Raw genomic sequence first — 22,175 nt, 5'->3', positions numbered from 1 at the left:
GTCTCTGAATGCATTTTAGCTGGGTTTCAACCTTCTTTTCCAAATGTTTGAAAAATCAAAGCTACTTGCAAGTAACGTAAGTGACTCATCTCAATCTCCCTTCCTCTCTCTGTTCCTGTGTCGTCTCTAGCACAGGTGGTGAAGGGTGACAAACAGTGAACCAGGAGCATGGGGACGAGAAGGCGGGACCCTTAAGTGAGAAGTAGGCCCTCATGCTTGATCTCTCCCTGTTACACATGGGCTGAGGACTTCAGCCCTGGGCATCTCCAAGAAAGCTGAGGAGTCACGTAGGAAAATCTGTCTAATATGAACCACGTTTTTTAGGTGAAACTATGTTATACAGTATTAGGGTGGAATAAACATACACACTACAATGTATAAAATAGATAACCAGCAAGGACTTACTGTATAGCAAAGGGAACTTTACTCAATATCTTGCAATAATCTATAATGGAAAAGAATCGAAAAATGAATAGGGCTTCCCTGGTGGCGCAGTGGTTGAGAGTCCGCCTGCCGATGCAGGGGACGCGGGTTCGTGCCCCGGTCCGGGAAGATCCCACGTGCCGCGGAGTGGCTGGGCCCGTGAGCCATGGCCGCTGAGCCTGTGCGTCCGGAGCCTGTGCTCCGCAACGGAAAGAGGCCACAGCAGTGAGAGGCCCGCGTACCGCAAAAAAAAACCCAAAAAAAACAAAACAAAAAAAGAATAGATGTACATATATATGTGTATAACCGAATCACTTTGTTGTACACCTGAAACTAACACAACATTGTAAATCAACTATACTTCAATAAAATGTTTTTGTTTTGAAAAAAATTTTTTTAAATAAAGGTAAATTTAAAAATTAAGTTTTTTTTTTTTTTAAAGAATCAATTTTATTTATTTATTTTTGGTTGCATTGGGTCTTCGTTACTGCACGTGGGCTTTCTGTAGTTGCGGCGAGTGGGGGCTTCTCTTGCTGCAGAGTACGGGCTGTAGGTGCATGGGCTTCAGTAGCTGTGGCACATAGGCTCAGCAGTTGTGGCACACGGGCTTGGCTGCTCTGCAGCATGTGGGATCTTCCCGGACCAGGGATAGAACCCGTGTTCCCTGCATTGGTAGGCGGATTCTCAACCACTGTGCCACCAGGAAAGTCCCCAAAATAAAGGTTTTAATACAAGTGATTGAAAGGAGACAACCATCTGTCTCGATTAAATTATCCCGAGTCCCCAGTTTTCTTCTTTATTCTACAGCTTTCAAAAAATAAGTGCAGACGGGGCTTCCCTGGTGGTGCAGTGGTTGAGAGTCCGCCTGCCGATGCAGGGGACACGGGTTCGTGCCCCGGTCCGGGAAGATCCCACATGCCGCGGAGCGGCTGGGCCCGTGAGCCATGGCCGATGAGCCTGCGCGTCCGGAGCCTGTGCTCCGCAACGGGAGAGGCCACAACAGTGAGAGGCCCGCGTACCGCAAAAAGAAAAAATAAGTGCAGAAGAAAATTATCTACATAACACACAATAGGTTGGCTATGTAAGCACTGATGAATCCCAAGTGAAGATTTCTGCCACTATTTAAAGGTGGAGTGAGGCACAATGATTCTGCTCCCAAGGTAAGTCCCACAAATCACTGCCATTTCACCTTTAGTCCCATTAATCCTTCAGCTCTGCTAAGGGTCTCTCTCCCTCTCGACAAGAGGGCTATTAAATATACATTTGGCAACGTGGACGTGGACCACAGGAAGCCTCCAGAAAGGCTGTCCCCCTGATTGCTCCAACTCCAAAACAGTAGGAAGAGTTTTGGTAGCGACAGGAGAGAAGCGTGTGTGTGTGTGTGTGTGTGTGTGTGTGTGTGTGTGTGTGTGTGTGTGTGTGTGTAGCTGGGTTTACGGGGCTAAGGTTGGCAGTCAGAGGACGTAAGGAAACGCATTCGTGATGTATTCTTTAAAGAGTGATCCTCACCACTTGATTTTGGACATAAGATAAGAGATGGTGGGTAACATGAATATTCTAACATTGCCCCCCACGTCTCCAGCTGTGGAGATAAGTGATACAAGCATGTGGAAGCCATGAGAAACCAGGAAATGTGCTCGAATCCAACTGCAATCCCGTATTTAGAAAACAGGAAGTAAATCAACTCACAGCATGCACTCAAGATGGCCTCAAGATGGGGAAAATGTATACATGGGTGGAGTAAATAGAAGACTTATTAGGAAGAAGACCAAGAATGTCATAGGTTCTCACACTTTGATAATGAGAAAATACCACTCTTCAAGCCTTCATCTTCCTATCAGAGTAACAGAAGTCAAAAGGGAGAAATAGTTCTCTTCAGGAAAGTTTTCCATTCTTGGGCTAATATAGACACTCCCCAGCCCAATGGAAATGGGCTCCATCAGTCTCACCCTGTGTGTATCTTCCGGTGCTCAATGTGGCTGATGGGCCCGAGTACCATCACCCAGTTGAGCTCCAGGTGGGATGTGGTCACTCAGCAGCAGACAGAGGATTCCCTTCTCCAGAGGTAGGGCTGTGATACCAGCCTGGAGCCAGATGGGCACAGAAGCCATGGGGTTTAATTATACATGCAAATGTTCCCCTTCTTTGACATGGATAAGTTAAAGGCTAAGGGTTAATATGACAATGAGAAGAAAAACCATCGTGGAATGAGAATGTTTTAGCTCTCTCACTGAGGAAAATAATGACCGTGCTCTCCCTCACAAGACCATAACTGTGGTAATATATAGCCAAAGAGTCTGAGGGTAGGAGCCATAAAAAGCGAAGAGTGGTGTAAGAGATTCTAATGCAGTGACAAGATGCACAGCTTCTACCTGACAGGGAAATTTGTCCTCTGAGAGAAAAATGGAACAGAATGTTTGACTGGTTACACAAATATTTGCATTCACACTGCAATCGGCTCCCTCAGAAAATAAAGCTTCTTGTTAAGAGTTGTCACCATCAAATGGTACTTACTAATGGCCTCTCTGTGCTACTGTTTGTGTCATGCGTCATGTCTGTAGAAATGTTTTTTTATTTCTATCAGAAAACAGAAAATGACACAGGAATACAGGAGACGGGCACGCTAGGCCAACTGCGATCACATCCCCTAGGTGCCATTCTCAGTTATTTTGCTCAGTATTGTAAAGGATCTGGAACCCCTTCACCACGCCCAACCCCACCTTGCACCCCTTGCCTTACAGCCTTCCATCCCCCAGTGCAGCCAAACAGAAACGGCATCTGTAATGAAGGTGGAGCCTATGAAATTCCTTTCTGAGCTTTTGCCTGGTTTCTGAAACACAGGCCAATACAAATTTTTGTAGCTATATTAACATATGTGCTCTGCACTGGGGAGATGATAGTAAAACAAGAGCCCTTTTGAGTCTGGCCTTTCTGAGGCCCAGGCCTCAGTGTGGGAGGTGAAGGAAGCCGGGTCAAGAAAGCAAAAGGGTGGCCAAAGGGTGAGGGCTCTAAGGGGAAAAGGAGGCGCAGAGGTGCTGGCCTGGGGTGTGAGCCCAGAGAGCTCCCCGGGAGGTGCGGGAAGCAGAAGCCGCCACTCAGGTATATGGGCTCGGGGATTTGGAAGCTGTGTGTGGAATCCCAAAATAAATAGAAGGGGGCTTACTAGTCAAAGAGTGAAGGTAATACCAGTTATGGTGGGAACTTCTGTTAGAAGCAAGTCCCCTCTTCTTGCTGGGAAGAGAATGGCCCTTCCAGAGCTGCATATAGCTATTTCCCACTCTGTCCTGTCTAAACAACCAGATAAATAACGCCAAGGTATACCCTCTGAGCTTAACAAAATCTAGACCTTCAAGAAAGGAATTCTCTGGATATATACACAGGTTACATTTTTATCTTATTAAAGTGATCTATTCTGTTTATGTAAGAGTTTCTGCACTCCAAACATCTGCAATTCTCACTGAGTTTCCAAGCGCTAAAAAAAAGAGCCTAATTGCTTATTTATGATTTAACTCCCCCAGTTATGGGTTTCTGTGTGTGTATGTGTGTGTGTGTGTGTGTGTGTACACACACACACACGTATATCCTGAGAGTAGCTTAGGATATATACAGCAGTGACAAAGTGATCTCCTCATTAGTTGTAAGACCACTGTTGGTTATATTCATTAAAAGTCACTTAAAAAGTTGACATATGGATATCCTTTGCCATCAGCTGAAGTACAGAATGCTATAGCAAAAACAGAAATCAGGGAGGTCAAGTTAGGTTTCATAGGCTTTATATCTGAAAACTAAATATGGTGCTAATATATAATATACATAAAGACAGGCTTTCATGTTAATATTCAACAAGTCTTCATTTTTTACCCAATTTTTGGAATTATGGAATTGTGATAATTCCTTAATTATCACAAGCAACAAGCAACAAAAGGAAAGAGAGATAAATTGGATTATAATTAAACCCTTTTGCGCTGCAAATACCATCAAGAAAGTGAAAAGACAATGAGCAGAATGAGCGAAAGTATAATATTTGCAAATCACATCCGATAAGAGACTTACATCTGGAATATAGAAGGAACTTTTACAACTCAAGAGTAAAAAGACAAATAACTCAATTAAAAAGTTGGAAAAGAACTTGAGTAAACGTCTCTCCAGGAAATATATACAAATGGCCAATAAGCACATGAAAATATGCTCACCATCATTAGTCATCAGGGAAATGCAAATCAAAATCACAATGAGATACTAGCTCACACCCAGCATGATGGCTATAATAAAAAAGACAGACAATAACAACTTTTGGCAAGGATGTGGAAGAATTCAAACTCCCATCCATTGCTGTGGGGATATAAAATGGTGCAGCTGCTTTGCAAAACAGCTTGGCAGTTCCTCAAAATGTTAAACGCAGAGTTACCATTTGACCCAGGAATTCCACTTTGAGGTATATACCCAAGAGAAACAAAACATATGTCTACACAAAAACTTCAAATGTCCTTATCAGCAAAAGTTGGGCAACAACCCGAATGTTCAACAATGGATGAATGGATAAACAAAATGTGGTATGTTCATTTTATACCATGTATAAAATCAGTATTGCATTATTGGTATGTCCATTCCAATAATATCCGATGGAACATTATTCAGCCTTAAAAAGGAATACAGTACTGATGCATGTTACAACATAGAAGAGCTTTGAAAACATTATGCTAAGTGGAAGAAGAGACTTCTTGGGTAATTACATTCATATGGAATGTCCACAATACGAAAATCTATTGAGAGGCAGTAGATTAGGAGCTGGGAGAGGATTTGGTGGAGATGGGAGGTAAAGAGTGAGTGCTAATGGGTATAAAGTTTGTTTTTGGGGGGGATGAAAATGTTCTGTAATTAGATGTGGTGATGGTTGCACAAGGCTGTCAATATACTACAAACCACTGACCTGCACACTTTAAATAGGTAAATTTTATGGAATGTGAATTATATCTCAATAAGGATGTTGAGAAAGTGGGATGGTATTTAAAAAAGCAGTCTAGAAGTCCCCTCTGAGACATAACAATCTGATTTTATATGTATATATATCTCATTAGAAAATTAGAGTACTGGGTTCAGTAGGTTTCTCCAGGTGCTCAAAAAAAGCTGAAGTGAAAAAAAGCATTTTTCAATTGCAGACTGATTAGACTAGGCCATTTTGACATTTTCATGCTTTCAAATTCCTCAGCACCACCTATTTGACAATGGGATAAATAGACAATATTAATAAAATAAATAAAATACTTTTTAAACTGATGCTTCTAAATTACTCTTTAACTCTTTTGTAGTTGGCTAACATGTCCACCTGTTCACCTCAGGAGTGTGCTCTACTTTCCACTGTAAGCAAGGAGAATCACAGGAACTAGGTAGAACTAGGCCTCCCATGTTCCTTCCACCATCCAACTAAATAACCCGTAAGTCTGAAGGAGGGAAACGAGAGATGACATTAATATAAACTGAAGACACCTATTTTCCATCCTTGCAGATAATTACTGAAGTCATAGCTTATAAAGTTTGATAGACTATGATTTTCCAAGGGAGAAATACCAAATAGAACAGTGAATAGTTTGTGTCCTGAGAACTTATTTAGCTAAAATCCCTACTTTATCTCAAGGAATTCTTTAGAATAGCAGAGTCTCCGACGTGACCTTGGATTTGTTGGGGCTGAGGGCGGGGAGCTTGTCCCTCCTAAAGGAATGCACACGTTGCCCAGGAATAATCCTGAAATTTAACAGCAAAGCACATGGGAAAAAGGCAGCAGTATCTGAGGCTAACAACCATCGCTATCTTGATTTATTAGGTACACGTGCCCTTCTAAAAAAGGTTCCCAGATACCATTATTTCCTAATAAATGAAAAAGAATCTCCACTGAAGCCAGATGATTCTTTTTAAAAGGCAAAATGTGTGTTTAAGAGAGCTTTCTTCTGTGTCAGTTTCAACCCAAGGCACTCTTTTTTGGATGGACCAAACTTATTTCTCTGATTAACTATTTCCTCAGCACTGCTTCTCAAAACAGCTTTCAGAATCACTTGTAGGGTTATAAAGAACTCGAGAGTTTCAGCTGGGTCCACAGTAAAGCTCAAGAATTTGCATCTCTATCACTTCCCTACCTTCTCCAACTCATGCTGATTCTGCTGGTCTGGGGACCACACTTAGAAGCAGGGCCTCAGCACATACTGAGTTGCGGCTGGGTAGGCTGAGTCCCGGCTGGGCAGTCTTCTCCACCAGAAAGGAAAGGCAAGCATCACCCAAAGGCCTAAACACATTTACATTCAATATTTAAATAACAGCAATGACCATAATCTGCTCCTCGAACTTTTGGGGTTCAGACATATTGCCTATCTTCCTGGTCTCACACTACCCTCACTCTTGCGCATCCAAGGTGCGTTTCTGGGGATTCTTCTCCTCCCAGCAATCCTACATGACAGCAGCCATGTCTGCTCAACATGCCCTTATTCGTAGATACAGCGGAAGTTTCCACTCGTGGGCCCCAATTGGAGCTGAGGTAATCAGCTGGAATTTGGGATTGGGACTAAGAAATTTCTGTTTAGGGACTTCCTTGGCGGTCCAGTGGTTAAGATTTCGCCTTCCAGTGCAGGGGGTGCAGGTTTGATTCCCTGCTCAGGGAGCTAAGATCCCACACGTCTCGCGGCCAAAAAAGCAAAACATAAAACAGAAGCAGTATTGTATCAAATTCAATAACGACTTTAGAAATGGTCCACATCAAAAAAATCCTAAAAAAAAAAAAGACATTTCTGTTTAGCTACTCTTTTGAACGGGGGGGTATACTCAGAAGCTGACGGCAACTGTCATGTTCCACCATGTGGGCTGGATATCAGAAAACGTCCATCCGTATGTGCAGAGAAGCAGGGGTGAGCAGGGACCTCCTGGGTTCCATTCGGTCTTCCAGTCCCTGGCTTCAGTGGAGGCCTGACACCCTGCTGCATCCCTACCTTTGCGTTCATTCCAAAAGTCAACCCCAAACCTGCACCTTCTATTAAATTCCTCTTTCCTGCCTAAACTAGCTGAAGAGGATGTGTTACTTACAACCAAAAGGGCCCTAATTAAAACTGTTAACAAAGTCATTCTCTGGGTACCTTTCCTCTCTGCTTCAGTTCACCTCGGAGATTGAATTCGCCTTAAAACTTCATCCTAGCCAAGTTACCTGCTTCTAAATATCTCTGCACTAAAGCCCTTTCTTACGTAGGTGATTCCCTGAATCCTACATCACTATGTATTTCAAATCCAGGACCTGCCTGGATTCCTCTACAAGAGGCAATTATAATTTATATTTCTCTCCAAGACTAGGTGGGGATAAATGAATATAAATCAGAAATGAATATAAATCAATGCAGTTTCCCTCTGTGAGCACAGAAAAAGGAAAACCCATAGATGTGTTTTGAATCAAGGTCTAATGTGAGGTTTTATTTACCGTGTTAGACCAATTTAAATGTTTAATTTTTCATTAGTGTTTCTGAATAGCTCCAGCTTTCCAGCTACTTATTTTTTGTGGGATTCATCTTTTTAAATGGCATTCTTATCTACTACTTCTTGGTTCAACCATACATGTGGTACATTTTATATATGCATGACCGAGGTAGAAGAGGGCATTTCTTTGTTTCTTTGAGCGTAGCTACTTCTCTTTTTTTCTTTATTGAGGTATAGTTGATTTACAACATAGATACTTCTTTTAAAGCACAACAGAGACAGAGCAGATAAAACTTTGGGTCACTTCGAGCATTATGTCACATCTGTGATAACACATTTGTTCTATAAGTTTTCAAAGTCACTAGACGTTGCAAAACCAGAGATTAAGACTGACTTGATTCTCTTAGTCTATCTGATGTTACCTAGCCTCTCTATTGGACTTCAGGATCTTGGCCTCCTTAAATCAAGCCTTCTGGGAATTATCTTTGGCAAATATACACTTAGCAGAAAAGTCTGATTATCTTGGCTTTCTCATGTCAAGTAACAACAGGTAGTCCCAGACACCCAGTGGTTTCCTTAGAGTGGGTTGCTTTCTTTATGGTAATCAATTTACTTGGCCCAGCTGTCAGGCACTTGACTGCCCAACTGACAACTGGAAATAGGAAGGAAGAAACCTCAGATTTTCCTAAACACACAGTTAATGAAAAATTTCACCTGGTTGTTAACGCATCTGTGTTTTCCCCATAAAACATAAATGTTAGTTTGGAAAACAATATGCCTACAGAGGTTTCTCCACCTAGGAAAGTTTCACCTGATATTTGACCCGGCCATGTGCCCAACATCCATCGTGAAGGAGTTAACATAAATTAATTTAAAACCGGAAATGAGGCAGCCAAGTTGTTGACTAGTTTCCTCTTGTTAATTCAAGGAAAAGACTGAAAGGGCCTAAACTACGACAGGTCGTAGCATTGAATCTCAAGGAAATAAGTAAGAGAGATGAAAAGTCCTCTTATTCCAAATGGTAGTTATTCTTTGGGTCAAAACTGAAAGAAGGAAGAAAAATGTATGATAATGCATGGGACGCACTTTTCTTACCTAGCTCTTCCTAACCATATGGATTCTCCCCGGCAGGACAGAAGACCATAAATGAAAATTAGCAAGGCAGGGACTCCCACCCACAGGAATACCTGCATCAGGGCTTTGGGGTGTTAGACGGGGAGCAGCCCTGACTACCTGCACAGATGCTTCGAGAAATGCATAACTACTCTTGTCTATACAGAGACAGGAAATAGCATGGAAAGGGGGGCTTGAAGACACTGACAGGTCCTTTCCTCAGATGGCTTTCAGGGCGTAAACATGGAAATTGTTAAAATTATAACTTGAGGAAAGACAGCATAGGTGGTTTTTTCCTAACATCTTCCTTCTTCCAAGAGCACCGATCCACCCGTGATTAGAAACCCTAATACCCACTTTAAACCTAATAAAGGGTGAGTCCCCTTTTACCTTGCAGCTTCAGAATGAAAAGACATTTGTTTTTTTTTAAGTCACATTCCTATTTTTAGGGCTGACTTGGAAACTTCTTCGCAGTTTAGTGACCACAGTCTGCTAGACTGTCAAAGTGTGAAGTTCCAAGGGCAAAGCACTGATTGACTGAATTCCATTGCCCTGGATGACTTCTGACTAGACCACAAGCATCTAGAAGGTAGGGTCTGTGATGCCTATTTCTTTGACCTAAGTCAAAGCATACGGAATACTGGAAAATTTTTTCAGGGCAAAACAATAATTTTCTAGGTCTTCAAACAAGTTGTCATTTCCACAGCATGAAGCAGGGCAGATGCCCTTTGGAAACACGACCATGTCATCCATTCAACTATTGCCTTTCTTGTTTTGTTTTTGTGTTTCTGATTTTTGGTCACGCCACACACCTTGCAGGTTCTTAGTTCCCTGACCAGGGATGGAACCCGTGCCCTCGGCAGTGAAAGCGTGCTGTCCTAACCACCGGACGACCAGGGAATTCCAGATTCAACTACTGTCGAACCCCACAGCACGTGTACTCACTAACACCCAACATAAGCATTAAGAAGAGCCATTGCTGACCACAAATATCATTAAATGTGCATGGCTGCCTGGCTATATTCTATTTTGGGAATCTCTTATTACCTAGGAAATGATTTCATACTTCATTGTCTCAAACTGCATCATCCAAAAGGACCAAGATAAAATGTTTTCCTTCGAGAACATCTTTCCTGAAATCTCATTATTGCATATTATCTTTTGATGCCACCCTAGCTTCCTCTGCTCACAATACTGGCTGCACAGTAAACTCCGAAATAGAAATACTGCACACTGGAACCTTACCACCAGGAGGGGATAGGAGTCACTGTTGGAAGAGCGTGAAAGTCTATGTTATGGGAGAAGCATTAGAGAGCTGTGTAACCTCTCTGAATTGACTGGAAAACCAACAGACAGATTACTGTACGTCACCAAGACCTTTTGACACAGGAGGGAGGGTTCAAAGTATGTGGGCTCGAACATCATTTTTTTAAACTTGCAGCTTTTAGCAATTAGCACAATCTTGCTAGAACTCCCATTTACATAGGAGAAGCTGCGTTATCACTGCGAAGTTTAGAAAAATGGGGCGACAAGGTGACAACCGTATTATGCTTTATCTGTAACAAATCATGCCCCCCCGGAGGTTCCAGTGTGTTTTAAATTAACATCAAAGGAAAGAATTCTTCACGCCACCAAATGGCAAATACAGGAATTTCAACTGTTCTAATACAACAACCCTAAGTAAATAATTATTAATTTCTTACTTTCCAACCTACTGGTCAACCAGAAACACAGAATTCCTGCTGAAATTACACTGGGAAGGGGTCTCCCTAATACATATCTCGCTTTCATCCTCCAAGCACACCAAGTTACAGAACTGAAAACAGCTTTTGATTCATATTAGTATTTTGAGTAGAGTCTCTAAAAATTATTTTTAAGCAGCAGCGAACTAAGGATGGGATATGACTTGGTAAGTACTATTATTTACATAACTTTTCTTTCCATGTTCTTTTTTTTTTTTTTTCTTTCCATGTTCTTAAAGTCATACCTTTGAATTTTAAAACACACTAAATTTCTATCTGTTCTGAAGAGCATGGGGCAGATAGGAGACTGGGTGGGAAAAAATCCAAAATACATGAATTTCAAATTATAACCCATTTTGCCAACATTTGATAGGCTGAAATGACATTTAGATACTAATAAAAATTATTTGTTTGCCTTAAGAACTTAGATTAATTACTGTAACATTCCATTATGAGATTTTCTATTTCTAAAATCTTATTGCTACTCTATTGGTAATCACTTCAAGTGCCATCTTAATGGTTTATTAAGTTCAGAAAAATATTTTTAATGGTTCTTAAAGAACATAGTACAAAAACACCAAACAGTGCAAGGTCCTCTATTAGGAAAGAATAGCTATTTTGATCAATTAACAGAAGTGCTTTGAATGTCATTAGAACCCATTTAAAATTATGGCCTGCAGCATCTTAGAAAATAGCACTGCTTTCCAACAATTTGCAGGCATAATCAGGAAAGGGGGAGTGTATTTAATAAGACAGGTACACGGCTAACATCCGCAAACAAACTCACACACAACACAGGAATTTTAGCCAAGTAAGCCAATCATTCCTGAATTCACTGCAATAATGTGATATTGCCGTCATCGGGCTAATTATAACCCATGCAGGAAGCAGCCCAGGTGGCTTGCAAGTGATGGTATCAGAATGTGAATATTTTAGAAGAAATCAAGTACCTGATAGTTTCATGAGAAGTTCAGATGCTGCTTTGACTGACATATCCCGCCTTAGTACGTTGCCCTTTGCTTCCTGGGGCTTAAGTGTGTCCTCAGAGATGCTCGGGGCTGGCACTTCAGACTCGGGGCTGAACACATAGTTGGACCGAGGCAACGTGGCACTTAGAGCCTCCTCTTCCTTAGGCTCCTCTTTCACTTTAAAATTAAGATTCATGGGCTCCTTCTGATTTGCAGCTGTCAAAAGAAGAAAAGGATTACACACATATACCTGTATGAAAGGCCAGTCCCACTCTTAGCTGTTCCCAACTTAATGAAGTATGTAATGCATGATCATATCTTGCTAACACAGGAGGGACCACAACCCAATCAAAATAGGCTGAGCCCTGAGCACAAAAATACAAGTCACTCCACGAGCGTGGGACTTAGAAGAGTGCGGGCTTCTGAATCTTCGGAACCTATCATATTTTAGGAAGTGCTGCCTCTACAAAGTGTTTGGGCATTTTCTCTTTGGTTTCCAGTGTCTTCTTTCCTGTATATGCTGCTGCCTCTCTGACCTATTAGCACTCTCCCTACCTAATCCTATTATAGAATAATGCTTTCAGACAGTTATTCTGCCATAAAATATTGAATATAAACATGAGTCAGAGGCAAAAACCAAAGCAAAAACCTAGAATGCGGTGGTCAGGTGAGGATGGAGAATTTGCCAAAGAGAAAAGCTCAGAATGGAGATATAACACTTTTGCCTTATTATAAGCTGATGCCACTGTCCCACAAACAGTGGGGCATGCACTTGGCATTGTCTTTCTGGTCACTATCTGTAGCCCAAGTTATCTCCGAGTCCACAATGGACATTTTTAAGAGAAAAAAATTTTATTTTGGAATAATTTTAGATTTGCAGAGAGGTTGCAAAGAGGGGTCAGAGAGTTCCCACACATCTTTTACTCAGTGGTCCCTAAAGTTAACACCTTATGTAACACCACGGAGCATTTGTCGGAACGAAGAAATTCACATTACTATGATCTAAGATCCAGATTTTATTCAGATTTCACCAGTTTTTCCACTAATGTCCTTTTTCCATTTCTAGCATGGTTGGCTGGTGTGGAGTACTGTGGTCAGAGCAGAGCTAACTGGCCTATTATGGGATAGATTCTTTCTGTGGCTTGGCTACACCTTACCAGGCCTTCACTCACTGAGCTACATACTACTTCCTGGTCTTTCTTGGGAAAAACCAAGAAGGAAGACTAGCAGCCGCTTTTCCCACTTGTCACTTTCACAGCCATCTTGCCCCTTTAAAGGGCCACATAGTAGGACCTTTAACTTGGTTAATTTAGGTGTGCTGGTATTTTAAGAAACAAGATCTCATCCTAATACGGAGTTCTTAGAAAAGCTTCTTAGAATGAGCCTTGGGCTTCCCTGGTGGCGCAGTGGTTAAGAATCCGCCTGCCAATGCAGGGGACAAGGGTTCGAGCCCTGGTCCGGGAAGATCCCACATGCCACGGAGCAACTAAGCCCGCGCGCCACAACTACTGAGCCTGCGCCCTAGAGCCCATGAGCCACAGCTACTGAGCCCTCACGTTGCATCTACTGAAGCTCCCACGCCTAGAGCCCGTGCTCCGCAACAAGAGAAGCCACCACAACCAGAAGCCCGCGTACCGCAATGAAGGGTAGCCCCCGCTCGCTGCAACTAGAGAAAAGCCCGCGCACGGCAACGGAGACCCAATGCAGCCAAAAATAAACAAATAAAAATAAATAAATAAATTTATTTTTTAAAAAAAGAATGAGCCTTAAGCCCACTCTTGCTTAACAACAACAACGACAAAAAGGATGAAAATAAAGCCCCAAAGGGTACGCCTATCAACCCCCTGCCCACCATCTACCTCCAGCCAATACATAGACACAAAGTCCTTTCTTTATACCTTACGCCCTTCTAAGAATATCCCTGCTGGAGTCACAAGTCCACACAGACCAGCATATTTGGGAACTGGACCCCAGAGGGCTAAAGTGACACTTGGAAGTTTTACTATCAAAAAGATGAAGAGCTGAGACTAGAACCCACATGCACAGGCCGCCCACCCGGTGTCCCCTGCCTAGCTCCACTACACCACTCCTCCATCTCTGGTCCCTGTGTTATAACAACACCTGAATGGAACTTGACCTTCAAGTCTTTGCTAAAATACCACCTTCTCAATGAAGACCACGACCATCCTGATCAAAACTGCAATGCCCACCCCACAGTACCCGCAGTCCCCCAAACTCTCTTACCCTACTCTAATTTTCCTTTTTTTTTTTTTTTTTTAATATTTATTCATTTATTTATTTGGCTGCGTCAGGTCTTTGTTGTGGCATGCGGGGTCTTTCGATGCCGAGCGTAGGCTCTCTAGGTGTGCCATGTGGCTCCGGAGCACGTGGTCTCAGTAGTTGTGGCGCGTGTCTTAGTTGCCCTGCAACACGTGGGATCTCAGGTCCCCGACCAGGGATTGAACCTATGTCCCCTGCATTGGAAGGCAAAGTCTTAACCACTGGACCACCAGGGAAGTCTGTAATTTTCCTTTTTATCCAAAATACTTATCACCAGACAACATCTTGTTATGGATTGAATTGTGTCTGCCCCACCTCCCCAAACACAAATGTTGAAGCCCTAACCCTCACTGGGACTGTATTTGGAGATAGGGAGAAAATTCGGTTAAACGAGGCCATTAGGGTGTGGCCCTAATCCAATATGACTGGTGTCCTGAGAATAAGAGAGACACAGAGGATGTGCAAACACAGAGGAAAGACCATGTGGGGCCAGAGCAAGAAGGAAGCCATCTTCAAGCCAAGGAGAGGCCTCAGGAGAAACCAAACCTGTCAGCACCTTCATCTTGGACCTCCAGCCTCCAGAACGGTGAGAAATACATTTCTATTGTTTAAGCCACCCAGTCTGTGGTATTTCGCTATGGCAGCCCCAAAGACTAATCCATACTACATAATTTTCTTATTTATTATGTTAACAATTTATGGTCTATTCCTTCAACTCAAAGGTAGGCTTCATGAAGGCAATAATCTCTGTTTTAACGCTGATGTATCTTGAGTGCCTAGAACTGGGCCTGGCACGTAGCAGGAGCTCAACATATATTTGTTGAATAAATAAAATAGGTTGGTCACAAATCAGTGACATCTGTTGGCACTCCATTATTACCTGTGGTAAACAAAAGCTACGAATCCCAAAATGTTCCACCAAAGGCAATCGGAAGTGCTTTCCTCAAGTCTGATCATGAGATTGGGGAGAAGACCTTCCAGATAAAGTTAAAAGCTCTGCTACTACACCACAGCGCTTACTGAGGTGTCTCTGAATGATGACTTGGACTCTGGCATTACTGAAGGAGGAACCCAGAAAAATCTCAAGGAAAGCGCTGAAAATCTAGCCCTCTGGGGACAGTGCCATTGGCATCTGAGCCCAAGGGAGCAAGGACAGTCTCTAGAGCAATCTTCAAGCATGTATTTTGGACCTCTACAGAAGGTAGCTCCCAAGAGGATTCTGTTTACCTAGCACATTTCTCCCCTTTCAACCACTTACAGAGGGAGGGAGTCGTTGCTGTCCACCTCCTAAAGCTTCTCTCACCCTAAGCCTTTCTTCCAGAATCCTTCATAAAACCCTTTCCAAGAGCATCCTAAGTTATTCACGATAGAGTAATTAAACGGTGTGCTGTCGGGGACTTCCGTGGCGGTCCAGTGGTAAAGAATCTGCCTTCCAATGCAGGGACACAGGTTCCATCCCTGGTCGAGGAACCAAGATCCCACGTGCTGCGGGGCAACTATGCTCACGTACCACAACTACTGAGCTCGTGTGCCTCAACTAGAGAGTCTGCATGCCACAAACTACAGAGCCCACGCTCTCTGGAACTTGTGCGCCACAACTAGAGAGAGAAAACCCGCTAGAGAAAACTAGAGAGACGCCTGTGCGCCGCAACGAAAGATCCCGCATGCTGCAACTAAGACCCAACGCAGCCAAAAAAATAAAGAAAAAATTTTTAAATAATAATAATAAAAAAAATGGTGCGCTGTCTATTAAGTCCTTAATTTTGATTCTTTGGGTAGGAACAATATAAAGTGAATGGTTATATATTTTTAAAAATGCTTCAGGCTTGCATCTTTTATTTTTGAAACTTTAAAAAATTCTAAGGTGAGCCTAGGAAAGAGATAAGAAACTACTGAGGCCCTAGAAGCAAATCCTAACTGCTGGAGAGGGCAACCATGAAGCCAATGCTCTCTGAAGATATAAGTAGCTTCTGGGAGCATTAGTCAGAATATGTGCTACATAAGACTTAAGAAAAAAAAAAAAGATATTTGGCATTATTAGTACAACCCAGATTTAACAGAACTGTAATAAGACACTTTTAAAAAATAATAGGCAAGCTGTATGTTGCTGTTTTATAAATTTGCAAGGTACTTCATACCTGGTTTTCATTCTGACAACGTCAAGAATGGCATAAAACTAGTAAGGTGCTGGGGAAATGTAAATATGGTTAATGACATATCAAAAAATATCTGGGAAACACTCATTTGTCCAAGTTTTAGTTTCCAAACATTTGGATCTAAATAGATGATGTAAAAGTAGCAATAAGAAGGCTACCCTGCTTTTTTTCAATTACCAGAAATATTTACACTAAGAATAGGGCATAAAGCCCTATATTTTAAAATTAATATGACTGCATAATTGCCATTTTTTTTATTATCTTAATTTTAAAAATTGTTTTTCTACAGGGAAAGGTGAAACTAAAGTTGTTTTCTCTTTGGGGAAATTGCTAAGAGAAAAGCAGTAATTTATGACTCACTGCCTGGTCTTTACTTCATTCTTACCACTAACAAGATCTGTGCACATATGGAATTCAGTTTGTAAAGGACTTCTCACAGCAAGTACCTTGACTTCCGTTTATGTATCGTCAAGCTTCCAGACACTCCACTTAACTCAGTGAGGAAGTCCCACTAACCAAGAGGTCCCTTCTCTCACTGTTCAAACATTTTGCAACCTGAGAAAATTATGATTAAAAATGATGTACATCTGTAAGTTCATGTGCTCGATGGAGTTGGGCTGCCAGTGAAAGGAAACAAATCAGCTTTTTCTAAATCAGGATTTAGAAAGGATTCAAGACAAAGGCTAATATGGGAAAGGAACGGGAAAGCCACTGGGATAAAAATGATTCCAAGTTTCTAATTCTAATAGGCCAGCATTAATGAGTTGTAAAAGGAACTGTCTTTCCGGCGAGGTGTCCTCTGTACACTTCGAGATTCTGTCTAAGCCCCTCTCATCCCCACCCCCAGGACAATGCTGTATAACTTCCTTAAAGACCATTATTTGTTTCAATAACGCACACAACTAGCATTTGAATAGTTATACAGGAATTGATCCTTCCATCAACCACAGGAGACAGGCATTGTTACCACCTTCATCTTGCAGGTGAAGGAACTAAGGTCCCAAGAGGTTAACAGACTGACTTCTCCAAATCAGAGACACTGGACTTCAGGGCTTCTGGCTGAAAATGCACCCAAGCGTTCTCCTTTCTCTCCAAGATAGTCCAAGCACCTTTAAGAAGGAAACTAACTCAAGCAGTTGCACTGTGGGCTCTGGGCAGAAGTGATATGGTGTGAACTAAGTAACGTGAACGAGAAATGAGGAAGGGTGGCGTGTAACCTGAAGGAAAGGCATGTTTTCTGGTAGGGAAGAATTTTATGAAGATCTAAGAGGGTGGAAGAGAAAGAAGGGACTGCGACGTGACTGTTACTGTTCTGCTTTGTCTGTTTCCTCTGGGGAAGGGAAACGACACTTTCCTTGAGTTTAATGAGACCGAGCTCTCTTTCAGCTCAGAGTCTGCTGAACTGGTACATGAAAAAGCTAGGCCATTGAGAATTTTACTTACTAGCTCCCCCTAAAGCAGAGCCAAGGACCCTTGGACCTGGAACGGACCGCAGATTTAGTGGTTTTCAAACAGTGTCCCAAGGAACCAACCCTAGGATAAGCTTCTGGGGTTCCAATAAATATCGGTTTCCAATTTAAGCTTTTAAAATTATTGAAACTAATTTAAAATTTTAAAATGTGGACCCTCAGCTCTGTTATATATAAAATGTCAACTCACTGGAAACCACTGATGGGTTAACTTGAGTTAACAAGTTAATTCGGTTTTGTGTATCACTTGTGATGCAGTTCTCCCTGCCTCTTAGGAGTGGCAGAGTTCTAGTAACGTGTCATTAATAAGGAAGTGCTTGGCTGTACACTGATCTTTCCAAAAATTCAGGCCTGTGCATGTTAAAACTGTACGATTATGGTACGACTAAGGTCTGTAGGTATGCCTCAAATCAGGCTTTCTCAACCTCAGCACCACTGACATTCTAGGCTGGGTAATTTGCTGTGGGTGACCGTCCTGCAAACGGTAGGACGCTTAGCAGCATCCCTGGTCTCTAGCTACTAGATGCCAATAGCACTTCCCAGTCGTGGAAACAAAAGTTTCTCTAGACATTGCCTTACTCTCCTCCGAGCACGCCTCTGGTTGAGGACCACTGCCTTAAATTAGGTGCCAGGGTAGTTTCAGGTGTATCTGCTTTGGTGAAGCTTCTGATCGTGGGTAACAGCCACACAGAAATATGTAGATACACATATTTGGTTCTGCCCACTTAATATGGGCCAGGGAGTATGCTGTTTCCTTGGATTAATTTATCTGATCCTCTCAACGACCCTCTGAAGTAGTTACTATCATTATCTCCATCTCATAGGTGAAGAATCTGAAACTAGCAAGATTAAATAAACTTCCAAATAACGGTTAACTGAGTGATAACCAAGTAGCTAAAATAGAATTATCGATGGCTTTAGTACATGTTGAAAGTTTGGGGTGCTTTTGTCTGGTCTTTATTATGATAAGGAATAAGGGCAATTGCTAAATGTTGTCAACTTTGAAGCAAAAACTTTTTATTACTGTACTCTTCTTTCAAGCAGCTGAATACATTTAATTAAAGGGACCCTGAGATTACGAGGTGAATTGTTTAAAATCTTATCTCATTTGCCACAATGTCCCTGTGTAAATGGTATTTCTTGAAGCTGCAATCAGCAAAATAAGTTTAGAAATACACTAGATGCTTATACTGCTGTAAGACCTCATCTTAACATAACACTAATTTCATGTGTGTGGGAGTATCGCTTAGCAACTTTTTTCTAATCGCTGGACTTTTAAAATAAATAAATATAATACATGAGAACCTAAAAACTAAAGTTAAATTTAAAAATACATTAAACTACATATTCTTCGTGTTTTGTATATTGAGTCTGCCCTTAAGATTTTGTTTGGAAAAAAATGGGTTTAATGTTTGAAAACCAACAAACAAAATGAAAACCATTACTGTTTTCCACTCCCTTATTTTACAATAAGAAAACACAGTCTCAGAGAAGGATAGGACCTTTTTAAAACCACACAGCTCATTCATGATAGACTCAGAATCAGAGCTCAACTCTCCAGATTACAAAGCAGGGCTGTTATAACTACCCAAGTTCCCTTGTAAGTGTATGTAAGGATGTATGATCCGTCTGGGGACCTGGGATTTTTTTGACAACTTGATGCACTTTGGGTGAGAAGAAAATAAATTGCCTTCGGAAATCATAAGGAAAGCCGAGATTTCATTAAATAATAATTAATAACAGTGAAGCATATTATATTCAAATAGAAAGTTTAAAACATTAGCTAAATATTTTCAAACGTTGCTCTCTCATAAGGTAAACTACTTAACTGGCCTTAAGCAGTTTTATATTTAGTGTTTAGCGGAGTTTTAACCATCTTATATTTCTCATTATATTTCATTATATCTTTTATCCCCACCTGAGCTAATCCTCGGTCACACTTCAGTGTCTATGTCTGCAGACCAGGGCCGCGCAGGTCCCCTGTGACAGCCACTGAGATTATAGACAGAGCGACAAAGGGAAAACAAAAGAGCCTTTGGAGCAGGGAGGGTAATAACAATAAGCAGCGCCACCGAACTTTAAAATAAATAAATAAGGCTTTTCTCCGTGAACGAAACTACTAGAAGCCGCACATAATAAGCAAGAGCGGCTATCTGCTGGAATCCACTTAACAGACAGGATATCTCCCTTGTCAAAAGCAGGAAGGACCAGTCCTGGAAAACCGATCAAGCCTCTAGCCGGGAGGAGATGGGAGAGAAAGCTGCATTTTAAATTCACGCTATTAACACATCCAAAGAATGAGCTGTAGGAACAGCCGTGGAGTGATTTGCATGTAAGAACAGCTTGAGGTGACTTGAGACTGGAAAAAAAGAAAACCTAAAGATTGGATCATATATTTCCAACACTCTTCAGGGAAGTCGGTGACCATCTGCCCCAAATGACATCTGCTCTGGATTGTTACACTTGTCATTTTAAATGACTATACTGACATTCTGGTTCATACATTGGTATTTTAATGTGTTTTTGTCTTTGTGGAACACCCAGTGAGTCTGAAGAACTCTGGGCGTTGCAAGGAGACTGCAAAATGGTCCTCATGATCCCTTCTGCCTGCAAACCCACCCCTTTTGCCATGTGACTGCACGGCTCTTCCCATCAACAGGTGGAGCAGATTATCCCACCCTTTGAATCTGGGTTGAAGTGGCTGGATTTGGTCACTGGAAGGTGGTGGATGTGATGCCGCTGGACCAGCTTTGAGCCCAGCCTCCTGGAGCACTTCTGCTCTCTCCTTTGGAAGCCAGCTGCCGTGTGGGTGAGCCCAGGCTAACACACTGAAGGATGGGACACCCTGGGGGACAGAGAGAAGCCCTCCCAGCTGGGACCCACCTAGACCAGCCATGCCCTGGCAACCTGGCAAGGTGCTGCAGATGGATGAGTCAGCCCAGAAGAGACCAGAAAAAGCACACCGGTCAGCCATGCCCAACTGCCAATCCCCAAACTCGTAAGCTAAGTAAATGGCTATTGTGTTGAGCTGCTAAACTGTGGACCGGTTTGTTACTTAACTCCCTGTGTGACCGACTCTAGTTCCTAGATTTGGCCCCAGAAGCTGAGGTCCCGGCCAACGGCAAGGTGCTCACACCCTTTGAGGCTCCCTTTGAACAGCCTGTTTTCTTCCCATGGACCACCTCTTTCTTCCGTACTCTTTATGGCACTAGGAGCTGGTTGTGACTTTGTAAATCTTTTCTTTTTTAAGTTAATCTTTATTTATTTATTTTTGGCTGCGTTGGGTCTTCGTTTCTGTGCGAGGACTTTCTCTAGTTGCGGCAAGCGGGGGCCACTCTTCATCGCGGTGCGCGGGCCTCTCACTGTCGCGGCCTCTCTTGTTGCGGAGCACAGGTTCCAGACGCGCAGGCTCAGCAGTTGCGGCTCACGGGCCCAGTTGCTCCGCGGCATGTGGGATCTTCCCAGACCAGAGCTCGAACCCATGTCCCCTGCATTGGCAGGCAGATTCTCACACTGCACTACCAGGGAAGCCCTTTAAATCTTTTTTAAGTGAAGTAATACCACAACCTCTGAAAACCTGCCTCCCAGAGTATATATGACTAATGGAATACCTTTCTTATCATCTACCACGGAATACATTGTGAATGATACAAAGACATTATAAAGGAAACATCATCCCCTGCCGCTGCCCCTCCCCACCCCCCTTAGCAATCTGAAACATAGTTGAAGTGGCAAGGCTAAGACACAAGCAGTAATGCAAGGATCAACTTGGATGTTAAGATTCTAAGTATCATTGGAGCAGGCAGTAGGGGTGGATATCACAGCAATAAGACGCAATGTTGCTAGAAATTCTCTACGAAGATACGGAACCACTGGGGGTCAGAGATGCATTAAACTAGTTATTTTGTGGGGGTTTTCGGGCCACACCGCACAGCATGAGGGATCTTACTTAGTTCCCGGACCAGAGATCGAACCTGTACCGTCTGCAGTGGAAGCGCAGAGTCCTAGCCACTGCACCTCCAGGGAAGTCCCTAGTTATTTTGGTTTTAATAACATTATTAATTCTTTTTAGAACCCCCCCTCCCCCATTTTACCTAACAGGAGGAAGATTTATGGAACTCCATGGTTCCAGTGACCAGACTCCTGCAACATGAGGGAAGGCAGGTAAATGGAAATGGGGGGCAGGGGGAGTGAGTACCAGCTGGCGATGACTCAGCATTTTTCTTGAGAGGAGTGGGGATACCATTACTCAGGAGAAGGAAGCCAGGCAGGGGCACAACCTGATCCCAGAGGTATCAGAAGAGTCCATAAACGCCTTGGAGGCCTGGCGGAGGGGAGGGAGGGTCCTGGGGTGGAGGAAGCATCCGGGAGGGAGCTGGTGGGCCAGGAAAGCCCACGCTCGAGGGATGGATTGTGGGTGTATTTTGAAGACACACAAAAATTTAACCAGATTAGTGACTGAATTAGCATGCATTAAAAACGATGTCATGGTTTGAAGCCAAGGAAAATAAACAGTGAAGCAGACGGAGGTCAAAAGACAGTTCACTCAATTGACAAAAAAAAAAAAAAAAAAAA

General features: G+C 42.5%; 1 protein-coding gene across 3 annotated transcripts in view; it reads right to left on the bottom strand.

Annotated features, from left to right (window-relative positions):
• ZNF827 (zinc finger protein 827) overlaps positions 1-22,175 on the bottom strand; it is a 170,854-nt gene that overhangs the window by 91,846 nt on the left and 56,833 nt on the right. For all 3 annotated transcript variants that reach the window (XM_024736183.1, XM_024736182.1, XM_024736181.1), the window contains one exon: positions 11,678-11,911. In XM_024736183.1, coding sequence (XP_024591951.1) covers positions 11,678-11,911 — 234 coding nt within the window. The remainder of the gene's footprint in view (positions 1-11,677; positions 11,912-22,175) is intronic.

This window comes from Neophocaena asiaeorientalis, unplaced genomic scaffold, assembly GCF_003031525.2.
Source record: "Neophocaena asiaeorientalis asiaeorientalis breed wild unplaced genomic scaffold, Neophocaena_asiaeorientalis_V1.1 scaffold7, whole genome shotgun sequence".
Classification (NCBI taxonomy): Eukaryota; Metazoa; Chordata; class Mammalia; order Artiodactyla; family Phocoenidae; genus Neophocaena; species Neophocaena asiaeorientalis.
The sequence above is the reverse complement of the archived record's forward strand: the minus strand, read 5'-3'. Positions and strand labels throughout refer to the sequence as shown.